The 12,364-nt window shown below is 45.5% G+C and overlaps 1 protein-coding gene across 1 annotated transcript in view; it reads left to right on the top strand.

Moving 5' to 3' along the window:
* DMC1 (DNA meiotic recombinase 1) overlaps positions 1 to 11,999 on the top strand; it is a 33,246-nt gene extending 21,247 nt beyond the window's left edge. The window contains exons 10-14 of the mRNA XM_074941575.1: positions 841 to 914; positions 1,035 to 1,149; positions 2,015 to 2,075; positions 5,721 to 5,837; positions 11,439 to 11,999. Of these exons, the coding sequence (XP_074797676.1) occupies positions 841 to 914; positions 1,035 to 1,149; positions 2,015 to 2,075; positions 5,721 to 5,837; positions 11,439 to 11,508 (437 nt within the window). The 3' untranslated portion in view covers positions 11,509 to 11,999. The remainder of the gene's footprint in view (positions 1 to 840; positions 915 to 1,034; positions 1,150 to 2,014; positions 2,076 to 5,720; positions 5,838 to 11,438) is intronic.
* Positions 12,000 to 12,364: the final 365 nt, after the last annotated feature.

The raw sequence follows: 12,364 nt of genomic DNA, 5'->3' as shown, positions 1-12,364 counted from the left end.
GCAGTTGTAGATTTTGGTGGGGGTGGGGGAGTAAATGCATTAGTTGGAATTGCGAGTAAAACTATTAGTAGTGAAATACTAAACAATGTTGACATTTAAATTGTCATCTTAGGTTTCATAGTTAATTTCATATGAATGAGGCAATTCACCCCTCCCAACTGCGCTGATTTACATTTTTAAATTGTTTTGTAATTTTTTTAACCATAAACACTAAGAACTTAATGTTTCAAGAATGAAAACTAATATGATGCACAGTTCCATGCATGTGGTGGGCTCTGTAGAAAATTCTGCAGCCATGGAATACATAGGGCATAGTTTATGAACACTCAGTTTACTGTCCTTTGCCTCCACCTTAAGAGTTAGGCCAGGTCTACACTAGGAGCGCTTTGACAGTATAGCTATGCTAGTATAGTATCATGGCAAGATGCTCCTAGTGTGGACACAGCTTTTACTGGCAATATTGAATTTTTGGTGGGATAGCTTATTCCAGACCCCCTGAGCAAAATAAGCTATACTGCCAAAGTAACACCCCTGGCTGACACAGCTATGCCAGCAAAAGTTTGTATGTAGTCCTGGCCCTAGTGCAGACATCACTTACACTGACAAAACCTGTTTTTGCCAGTATAGTTTATACTGGTTCCATGAATGAAATAATGCTGGTATAACTGTGTCCACACTAGGGTTTTTGCCAGCATAGAAATGTTGCCAAAAAAACCCCACACCCCTAACTGACATTACTACATCTGCAAAGGTTTCTAGTGTAAACCTGGCCTTAGTGTTACCTCACGCCTCGGCTCCTTCTGGGTCTTAATTTCATTGTCCAACTGTACTTCCCACCAGGTGAACATCAGATGGAGTTGCTTGACTATGTAGCAGCCAAGTTCCATGAGGAAGCTGGCATCTTCAAGCTATTGGTATGAGCCTTTAGGTCATTTTACTCTTCTGCATCAGCTTAATGCTTTCAGGATAATTTCCTCTTTTCCTCCTTCCTTTTCTTTCACTACATTTATTTATTTTGTATCTTTACCATGCAGATCATTGACTCCATAATGGCGCTCTTCCGTGTAGATTTCAGTGGCCGTGGAGAGCTGGCTGAACGACAACAGAAACTTGCTCAGATGCTATCAAGGCTTCAGAAAATCTCAGAAGGTAGGGGGGACCTTGCAGGAAAAGTGAAAAATGTATTGGAACTACTGTGAAAAGGCAGTTGGTAGCCCAGCATTACCACACGGTAGCCCCAATGAATTTAATGGTAGACACTGCCCAATTAATCTTTCCTTGCCTTACACAACCACTTACTAACAAAAATGTGATACTTAGTTAGAAATCATGTGACTTCAATTTGACCAATTGGCCTCCAGGATTCTTCAACATTCTGAGGCATCTCAGAATTATTCTTATTTGTATTTCAGTAGCACGTAGAAGCCCCAGTTGAGAGAATTGGGACATTGTTCAAACATAGTAAGAGACAGTTCCTGTCTTGAAGAATTTACAGTCTAAACAGACAAGAAAGACAAATGGTGGAAGGAAAAACAGAAGCAGAAGGGGTAAAGTGACTTACCCATTGTCACAATCTATTAGCAATATTGGAATGTTGTGATGGTTTATTACTGGCTGAGTAGGAAGTTACATTTTCGCACATTTTTTGAATGTTTCACTACAACTGGTGAAGGGAGTGACAGAGGTTCTTTCCATACAATAAATTTTAAAAAGTTAACAGTTTAAAAAAAAAAAAAAGGTTAAGATGGGTTTTCCAAAGGAGCTCAGTGCTGGCCTAACTGCTCCCACTTTGAGTTCAAATGGAAGAAGAATTAAGCTAGCTCTGATCGCTTTTAAAAATTCCATCCCTAATTAGTCCAAGCCATCAGAAAGATAGGCAGGAGTGTTCTGTTGTTTGTGATATGGGTGCTGGACCTGACAATCAGAAACTTGTGGCACTCATGGGACAATATGCATGAATTCTAGTGTGATCTCTTCCCCTTCCTTTAGGTCTTTATATTGTTCTTTATTGCAGAATATAATGTGGCTGTGTTTGTGACCAATCAGATGACTGCTGATCCAGGAGCAACTATGACGTAAGCCACTTGTTCTTCTCTTTTTCTTTTAAACTTCTCCTCTTGCACTAAACCAGGGGTGGCCAACGTGTGGCTCCGGAGCCACATGCGGCTCTTCAGAAGTTAATATGCGGCTCCTTGCAGAGGCACCGACTCCGGGGCTGGAGCTACAGGCGCCAACTTTCCAATGTGCTGGGGGGTGCTCACTGCTCAACCCCTGGCTCTGCCACACGCCCTTCCCACCCCCTCCCCTGAGTCTGCCATGCCCTTGCTCCTCTCCCTCCCTCCCTCTCCCCCCAGAGCCTCCTGCATGCCACGAAACAGCTGATCAGGAGGAGTGTGGAGGGAGAGAAGGAGGGGGAGGTGCTGATCGGCGGAGCTGCCGGTGGGCGGGAGGCGCTGGGAGCTGGGGTAGGGGGAAACTGATGCAGGGCTGCTACTGTATTACAGTGGCTCTTTGGCAATATACATTGGTAAATTCTGGCTCCTTCTCAGGCTCAGGTTGGCCACCTCTGCATTAAACACTTAATAGATACGGGAAATGGATTTTCGTTGGGAAGGGCAAGTTCAGGTGTGAAGATGCACCCTACATCTTTAAACAGGTTTAATACTGGGCTGTGATTTATTGAGGCCATGTCTACACTAGCAAGATTACAACTGCACAGCTGTATCAATGCAGCTGCGCTGCTATAAGATTGCTTGTGTAGCCGCTCTATGCCGATGGGAGAGAGCTCTCCTGTCGACATAATAAAACCACCTCAATGAGCACTGGTAGGTATGTCGGCAGGAGAAGATCTTTCGCCGACATAGCGCTGTGCACACTCCCAGTTACACCAGTGAAACTTATGATGCTCAGGGGTATATTTTTCACTCCTCTGAGCAACATAACATTTTACCACCATAAGTGGTAGTATAAACATGACCTGAGAGGTACTGGCTGCATCGATCACAAGACACTTTAAGATTGGGTGTGAATGAACTCTTCAAATAACAGCTGTTAGGTGAGTTATAAGAAACTCCCCACCTAAGACAAAAGGTGGCTGTGGAACGTGCCCAGAAGTGCAGACTGAGTGAGCATAGGGGTTTTACTGAGTATCACTTAGTGTATGTGTGGTGTGGGTGGGGGTGGGGGGATTGAAACAAGGTAGGTGAGATTATATCTTTTATTGGACCAACTTCTGTTGGTGAGAGAGACAAACTTTCGAGCTTACACAAGAGCTCTTTGTCAGGTCAGGGAAATGTACTCGGGGTATCACAACTAAATACAAGGACAAATACCATAAATCCAGTGCCTCTATTCAATTCATGATTTTTAGTGTCTAGTAAAGTTATGAATTTAAGCTCCCAGGCTCATCTTTTGAAGGTGTTGTGCAGGTTTCCTTTGAGGATGAGGACTGATAGTTCAGACATAGAGTGATCACTTTGTCAAAAGTGTTCACCCACAGGCGATAGGCTATTTTTGTCTTTTATCATTTTTCTGTGGGAGTTCATTCGAGAGTGTAGTGATTGTCTGGTTTCACACATGTAGTTGTTATTGGGGCATTTAGTGCACTGGATGAGATACACCATAAATTGTGATAAGCATGTGTAGGACCCATGGATCTTGAAAGGTGTGTTGTGGGGTGTGTTGATCATTATAGCAGTGGATATATGTCTGCAGGTTTTGCATCTGTTGTTCTGGCAGGGTCTGGTGCTGCTTTGAGTTGGTGTATCCTGGTCTGTGGGGAGTTTGCTTCTGATGATGAGCTTGGAGAGGTTGGAGGTGTTGTTTGAAGGCCAGACGAGGGGGTCCAATAAAGATTTATTTCAGGATAGGGTCCCCATTGAGTATGGTTGTTGTAGTTTGATGATACTCTGTATGGTTTCCAGTGTGGGATGGTAGGTGACAACTAGGAGTGTGCGGTCGGAGGAGATTTTATTTCTGTATCGAAGCAGCTTTTCTTGGGGTATTTGGGTGGCCAGTTCCATGATTTGATCTACTTCTCTGGTGGAGTGTTCTTGTTTTGGTGAAGGTGGTTTTGAGTGTGTTAATGTGTATATCCCAGACTTTCTCCTCAGAGCATATTCTGTGGTATCTGAGTGCCTGGCTGTAGATAACAGATTTCTTGGTATGTTTGGGGTGGTTACAGGATCTATGTAGATAAGTGTGGTGATCCATGGCTTTCTTGTATCTAGCTGTCTGTAGGGTTCCATTGTTGAAGCTGATCGTGGTGTCCAGCAAGTTGATGCTAGTGGGGGAGTGTTCCAGAGAGAGCTTAATGGACAGGTGGTGGTTGTTGAAGTTGTTGTGGAAATCTGTGAGTGAGTTTAAATTGTGTGTCCAGAGGATGAAAATATCATTGATGTATCTCAGGTATATCATTAGTTTCGTGGTGCATTTGTCCAGAAATTCTTCTTCAACGTGGCCTATGAAGAGGTTGGTGTATTGGGGAGCCATCCTAGTAACCATGGCTGTGCCATGGTTTGGACAAAGTATTTGTTGTTGAGTGTAAAATTATTATGGGTGAGGATGTAATGGAAGAGTTTGGTGATGTATTTGGAGTGGATATCTGAGGGTTGTCCATTGTCTTGTAAATATTTGAGTCAGACAGCTGACGGAAGGCAGAACATTCAGAAACTGAGAACAAAGAAAAACTGAGAGAGAGGCAGAGGCAAAAAGCAAGAAATTGAAGCCGTAGCCTGTAAGTACTATATATGAACCTGGAAAAATGCTAGAGAGAGAGCTTTTAGGTTTGGTGTTGGCTAAGGAGGCTTGTGGCTGTAAGCTAAGAAAGTGCTCCATTTGTTCTTGGTTTGTCCAGCATTTGGAGAAGCAGGATTTTGTATGTTACTTGTAAATAAAGAAGATTGCATCAAAGAGAATACCAGATGCCATTAATTTCTACTTCCAACTGAGACAACCCCAGGGCCTGAAGTTTGACTAGCCACTCAGGTCAAAAAGGGGCAACAGATCATTCACAAATTACACTCATGGGTTTCTCTGAGTCTTTAAATTCTTTTCCTTTCATTGTCCATGCCCTGTCTGTCTTGATGACCCCTTTCACCATGAATTGAACTTAGAAAACATATCACAAGAAATGTTGAAAATTTTGAGCAGAATTGTTGTGGAACCAGTTTAGGTGCAAAGATTAAGGGTGGGATTTCTCAAAACATTCAGTGTTGGCCTAACTTTACGCCTGTTGAAGTCCATGTGAGCAGAGTTAGGCCAACACTGAGCACTTCTGAAAACCACACCTAAGAGCATACCTGTAGTAAAAACTTAGACCTGGTTTACACTAGGAAATTAGGTTGGTATAACTACATTGCCCCAGGGTTGTGAAAAATTCACATCCCTGAGCGATGCAGTTAAATTGATGTAACCTTGGTGTAAACAGTGCTAGATCTATGGGAGAATTCTCCTGTCTCATGGAGGTGGAGTACCTATGCCAACGGGAGAACCTCTTCTGTTGGCATAGGAAGTGTCTTCACTGAAGCACTACAGTGGAGCAACTGCAGCGGTGTCGCTGCGCCACTGCATTGTTTTAAGTATAGAGAGGCCCTTAGCTAAATCCTCTTGTTACACATCCATTCATCTGATATCATCATGTCTTGTCTGATGACTTATTATGATTGTTAGCCTATGGAATTCACCAAGAGAAACTTAATTATTATTTTTTGTTAATTTAGTTTTCAGGCAGACCCTAAGAAGCCCATTGGCGGCCACATCCTTGCTCATGCTTCAACCACAAGGATTAGTTTGCGGAAGGGAAGGGGGGAGTTGCGTATTGCCAAGATATATGACAGGTAAAGACCTCTCTTTTGTGGGACAGGAGTTATGTTGGGTGGATGGTTAATGGCTGACATAGCTCATACTACTGGAACATGATAGCATCGTAGCTGGTTGCTGAGTTCCAAATGAATCCTGCTTCTGAATGACATCTTGAGAAAACAATGCACAAGAAAATTAACTAGGAGACCTAGGTTGAAATTCTTTACTTGTGACCTAAGTCACAAGTAAAAGAAATTAGAGAGGTCTCATCATAATTGCCAGTAGAGATTTGTCTCTATTAGGAAACTACTAAACAATTTGGTATAACTGGCAATCTCTGCCCAGAGGATGTCCAGGACTGGAACAATAGAGAGTTCTGTGGATCAGGATTTAAATCAGGTCACCCATGAAGGGGGCAGGTCAGGACTGAGGCCATGTGTACACTACGTATTTTGCTCGACACAAGTTATGTCGGTGAACAGTCACCAAAGTTTGTATATTGGTTAGGCGTCTACATACTTGGCTGCTTGTGTTGGCCTGCACATACTCATCAGGAGTGCATGTGTTAAAGTAAAGTGCAGTGCACCACCAGTAGATATTGCAGTGTGTCCTGTGCCATCATCTGGGGCAATGCCTTTTGGGATATTTTTGCAGTGTTTTGTGGATAGTAATGATTCACGCAGGGATCTCTGGGAGCTAAGGATCAAGTTCCCAGCATGCAACTTTCTGCATCCCATAATGCCATTCATATCCCATAATTTCCATGCTGTTTTTTAGAAATCCTACACACCCCCATGGCACTTTTCAGTCTCTGTTATCTTTGACAGAAGCACAGCGCCTGCAGAGCTCTGCACTATTCTCATGAACATTGCAAATACAGGACAGCACAATTCTCCTGTATTTGCAGAACCTCCAGAAGTACCGCAACAACTGGGGACATGAGGATTTCCTTTAGGACAGTTTGCTTAGGGATGTAGCCAAAGACAATTCAAGGTTGTTGGTGGGTGTAAATGGAGAAGCTGCAGATCGTGAAATGCTGCTTCTGGTCCTGAGAAATGAGCACTGACTGGCTCCCATTGTAGTGCACGTTCGGAACAGTAAGCAGTGACTGCAGAGCTTTTGGATGCAGAAGGCCACATTCCTGGATCTATGTGCCAAGCTTGCCCCACCCTCCAGCACAGGGACACCAGAATGAGAATTGCACTAACAGTGGAGAAGCAAGTGGTGATCACACTGTGGAAGCTTGCAACACCAGCTTGCTAGCAGTCAATGGGAAATCATTTTGGAGTTGGAAAATCCACTGGGGGCTATTATCATGCAAGTGTGTAGGGCCACTAATCGCCTCCTACAGTGTAAGACTGAGACTCTTTGCAATCTGCAGGACACAGTGGATGGATTTGCAGCAGTGGAGTTCCTGAATTGTGGTGGGGTGATAGATGGCATGCATATCCCTGTTTTGGCCCAATCCCACCTTGCCACAGAGCACATCGATAGAAGTGCTACTTTTCTCTGTTTATACAGGCTCTGGTGGATCACTGGGGATACGTCACCAATACCAGTGTTGGCTAGTCAGGGAATCAGGTTTCAGAGTAGCAGCCGTGTTAGTCTGTATTCGCAAAAAGGAGTACTAGTGGCACCTTAGAGACACGGAATGTGCATGATGCTTGCATCTTTAAGAACACAGGACTGTTCAGAAAGCTGCAAGCAGGGACATTCTTTCTCATTTGGCTGGTTACCATTGTAAATATTGAAATGCCAGTAGTTTCCAGATTCTGGAGGACCCAGCCTACCCCTTGCTCCTCTGGCTCATGAAGCCAAACACTAGTCACCTTGACAGCACCAAGGAAAGATTCAGCTACCAGCTCAGTAGGTGCAGAATGACAATTGAATGTGCTTTTGGTAGACTGGAGGGATGCTGGTTGTGTTTACATGCTAGATTGGATCTCAGTGAGAAAATATCCCAATGTTTATAACTGCCTGTTGGGTCCTCTTAATATCAGTGAGGCAAATGCAAAAGGAGCAAAAGGAAAAGCTGCTTCCTGGGTGGAGGTGGAACGACTGTACACTGACTTTGACCAGCCAGGCACAAGGGCTATTACAAGACTGCTGCATGGAGCTATACAATTGAAGGAGGCTTTGAAAGAGCACTTTAATGGTCAGCCACAGTAGTCTTCTGTGCTGGAGTGTTTGAGCCTGGAGCTTTGAGTGCTGCTAAGAATTGTGTAATGCTTGCTACTGCACATTTATAAATATGACTGGGTGTTTTTCTGAAGCTATGAATTCTGTGGTGCTTAATGTGCATTTACAAGTACTGTTTGCTTTGACTGCTGCTATGAATTCTGCAATATTTGTTGTAAACTAATAAAGTTCCAAAAATAGAACTTACTGAGTGGGAAAAAACCGTGCTGAAAATCAATGTGCAAATAAAACCATAGGCAATGTTATACACATTTTTAACATAACTTAATGGGGTGAAAATTTAAAATTAGAGAGGAGGTAAATATTTATGTCCATTTGAATAAACAAATGTTGTCTGTTGTGGCTACATGTACACCAGTCGTGGTTCTCACAGGTCAATGTATGTGAAGCTGTGGTTTTCCTTGCAGACCCCCAGCGTGAACTGGTAGGCTAATGTCGTGCCCCATGATGCCATGTCATATGTTTGAGGGTGCAGGGAGCAGTGACCATGGAATTCTCCAAGCCTGCAAAGGGTGGAGAGTCCAGGATTTTTGAACCTGTATGTCAACTAGGGTCGGCAGTGTTTGGCTTTGCTGCCTGAGAAGACCCATTATGTACAGGTGCATTTCCTGCTCCCTGTCCTATGGGGATTCTTGGGCCTTTCCCCTGTCCTCTCCATAGTGTTGGCGATGTTGGCCTTCCAAGCCGCTTGCAACACTGGCTTGCAGGATTCTGCATAAGTGTCTTCCCTAGTTCTCTTCCTCCTCATCAAGGTCAGGCATTCTCCAGGCGTGGAGGGGGTACCCCTCAAGGCTGTCACACCAGAAGCTGTGATAAAAACAGGCAAATGTACCATTGGATTTACAGTCACAAGGGACAGGGAAAGATACATTTTCCCAACTCCCTTCCCTTATTCTGATAAATATGTTTAATAAGAAATGCTTATGGACACTTCAGCTTTGGAGTGCCTGGGCAAAACACTGCTTTCCAGCCCCACCTGTGGTAAGTAAGGTCCACCAACGACAAAAGAGGGAAGGATTTTCTGTTGTGTGAAGCTATAAAATTTCAGTCCCTATTCGTTGGGTATGAATATAGGATAATTGCACTGAACACTGGCACTATTTTTCACAGGCTGTAGTGATTTCTCACTTCTGAGGGTCACAAGCGCATAGAGAACACAGCTGCTCCTGGTGTCCCAAAGCCACCCAGGCCCATATGCTGCTAGCCTGTTTATTGCAGTGGTGCCAGCCAAACTCATCACAGACTGGCATGGGAAAGCAGCCTACTGTGGAGGAAGAAATAAGGCAGCCAAGTCCTGGCCTCCCTAGCCCCAGCAGCACTGAAAAGGAGCAGCCTGTCTGGGCTGGGGCCAAGGGGGAAAGAGCAAGTAGGAGGGGGCTTTGGGGAGGAGCATGTGCGGGGCCACAGAAGGCTGTTTGGGGAGGCACAGCCTTCCCCAGCCTATTGGATGTGTCGCCCATGTTGCACAGCCTATTCTCCTCACAGGCCCAGGAGATCCAGTGCCTGCTGTCTATTCCAGGCAGAAGTACGTCTAGTGCATGGAGCTGGTGTGGTTGGTTGGGTGGTTGCATGCAAGGGAGAGCTGCTAGGTTTGCTGTCCAAGCTGGGCAATCAGAAAATGGCATTTTAAAAAAATACTCAGGGAGCTTTAAAAGGGGGAGTGGCTTCCAGGTTCTGTGACCCCCCTGGCAGTGGTGCTGGAACCAAGGGGGCCATGCCCACCCCCCACTTTTACCAGTGGGAGGGCCACACCCGCTCACCTTTTAACATGAGTGTAGTAACCTAGGCAGGCACAGCAGGGGCTGCGCTTTGCAGTGGGGGAGCTTATAAGGTGATCGGCTCCCCTGCCGCGAAGCACAGCCCCTGCCAGTGGCACCGGCTTCTTCCCAGTAGGGGGGCTGAGTTGGGCTTTAGCCCCCCCTCACCATGGAGCCCTGCTCCTCCTCTTCCTCCTGAGGCCCTGCTCCCTGGCCAGGCCGGAAGCTGGAACCCGGCTGTGCTAAGAGTCACCCAAGGAGCCCAGGCCGCTGTGGGCAGCCTCAGATCCTCCACCTGCCCCGGACAGCGCATCCTGGGGTCGGGGACATGGGCTGGGGGCTGCTCTCAGGCACCCTGGATCCCTGCCCAGGGCAGGTGGAGGGTCCAGAGCTCCCACAGCATCCTGGGCTCCCTGGGCAGCGGGTCACATAGGCCGGCGAAGGCTGTGCCTCCCCAAACAGCCAGGTGAGGCCCTGCTCCCTGCATGCGGCAGCGCCACAGCTCCAGTCCTGCTCCAGCCCCCACAGTGTTCCAGCTGGGGCTGGGGAGGCTGCAGCCGCCCACCACGCCCTCCCATGCTCTGGGGCTGGGGCCGTGCACCACTGCCGCTCTGGAGGCTGGGGTCGCACGCCCTCCCAAGCTCCAGAGCTGGGGAGGCTGTGGTTGCATGCCTCCCGGCACTCCAGGGCTGGGGGGCTAGCCCGGGGCGAGATTGGGCCGGGGGTGGGGGTGTCCTCTGGGCTCCAGTGGGGGTGGAATGGGCGGGGCCTCAGGTGGAAGGGGCAGGGCTGGGGCTAGCCTCCCCCAGCTGGCGGTTCATGCGCCGCTCATGCTGGGCAGGTATCACTGCCTGGATCTGGCCTGGTCGGGATCTCAGGGGAAGAGGAGGAGCAGGGGCGGGGCCATAGTGCCAGTGGCCCCCCTCCCCCCACTTCTGTACAGGTTCTGGAGTTTCTGCCCCCTGTGCAGTGGAACTTACAGTTGTGACCAGAGCGGTCACTGTTGCAGGGAATGGGGGATTGCGGGGACAGCTGCTGGAGACTGTTAGGGTTGACAAAAGTCATGCAGTGTGTATATTTGCACTGTGTTGACCTCAGTAGGTCAACCACGGCTCTGTGCCATTTGGGGAGGTGATTTTACTGCATTGCCATAACAAGGAGCTTATGTCAGCCGGAGATAAATTTTAGTGTAATGCAAGCACTAATAGGTTGATGCAAGGTGACTTAAGTTGACATAACTTTGTAGTGTAGACCAGGCCTTAGTTGTATTGGGCAGAGATGTGTGGAGATTCAAGGTGGTGATGTGGCAAACCTAGGATATGGAGGGAAACTTCCATAGCCAAAACTGTTCGGTTCTGCCACATCACTTAAAAAAAAAATTGGAAACCACTCTAAACAGAAAATCTAAACAAAAATATATGCACTTTTGTGTGCAATTCGCTCCAGTCTGTATTTTTGAAACGTTTAAAATAAAAGTAAGTGGTGTACAGACTTGGTGTTTACCCTCTGCACAGGGATGGATTTCGCACTTTTTGGTCATAAATCCTGATGGACAATTTCTATAATTTACAACTAAGAACATGAGCTTTGAGGTATTCTACCTGATAAAATCTTGGATACTGCATCATGACTACATTTTACACAGAGAACAGCCATTTTCTTGCTTCTTTCTTTTCCCAGCCCTGAGATGCCTGAAAATGAAGCTACATTTGCAATAACTGCTGGAGGGATTGGGGATGCCAAAGAGTAGATGGAAAACTGGTGCAAATCTCCGTTTGAAAACAGCCCGTGCACCTCAGATGAAGCCATGATATCCAAGGCCTGACTCCTTGGTTACTTAGTGTTTTTCATACACAATTTGGAAAGTTTAGAATTAGAGGGATGCTGGGAAGAGCTTTTTAGGTATCATATTTCAATAATCTTAACAGTTCCTGGTTCACCTTAGTGCTATTTTAAAATGATCTTTCAAGCAGCCAGAAGTTGAAAAAGCACAGAAATGTGACTTATTCAAGGAATACCTTCCTTATTGTTCAGGAGAAGCAAAGCTGTTTTGTCACATGGACTTAATGTGCACTTTTTATAGTTTCTCGGGAAAGGAATGTCTGTGGAATAGAATATAATGGCATGGAATGGAACAGCATTGAAACATAGTTTTTACAAAATAATGAGTAACTAGTACACAGAGGGAAAGTGCAGTGAAAGAGAGATAAGAATAGGTGAACTTACTAATGTTTCATTGACAGTAGAGGATTGATAGTTGCTTGAAAAGATTTTTAGAAATCTTGATTAGATTATTTATTTGTTTTTAAAGTGCCTGTATTTCTGTTTTGGAATATTTAAAGCTCTTGTCTATTTTTCATATCTATGAAAAATGCTAAATTAAAATGTCTCTCTTCTTTATACTCGTCTGCAATACAGCCAACACATAGTTTGAGTGAGACCCTGGTTCTACCCTGTGAGTAGTCTTGCTGATTTTGTTGTGAGAACTTGCATGGGTAAACTAAATGGGATATAGCCCAACATTATTATTTTTAAAAAATATTTAAAATATTAAGAAACACTATGTTTAACACTTCGGGGGGGATTCTTCAATTTTTCATCTTACT

The sequence above is a fragment of the Natator depressus genome, chromosome 1, assembly GCF_965152275.1.
Source record: "Natator depressus isolate rNatDep1 chromosome 1, rNatDep2.hap1, whole genome shotgun sequence".
Classification (NCBI taxonomy): Eukaryota; Metazoa; Chordata; order Testudines; family Cheloniidae; genus Natator; species Natator depressus.
The sequence above is the reverse complement of the archived record's forward strand: the minus strand, read 5'-3'. Positions and strand labels throughout refer to the sequence as shown.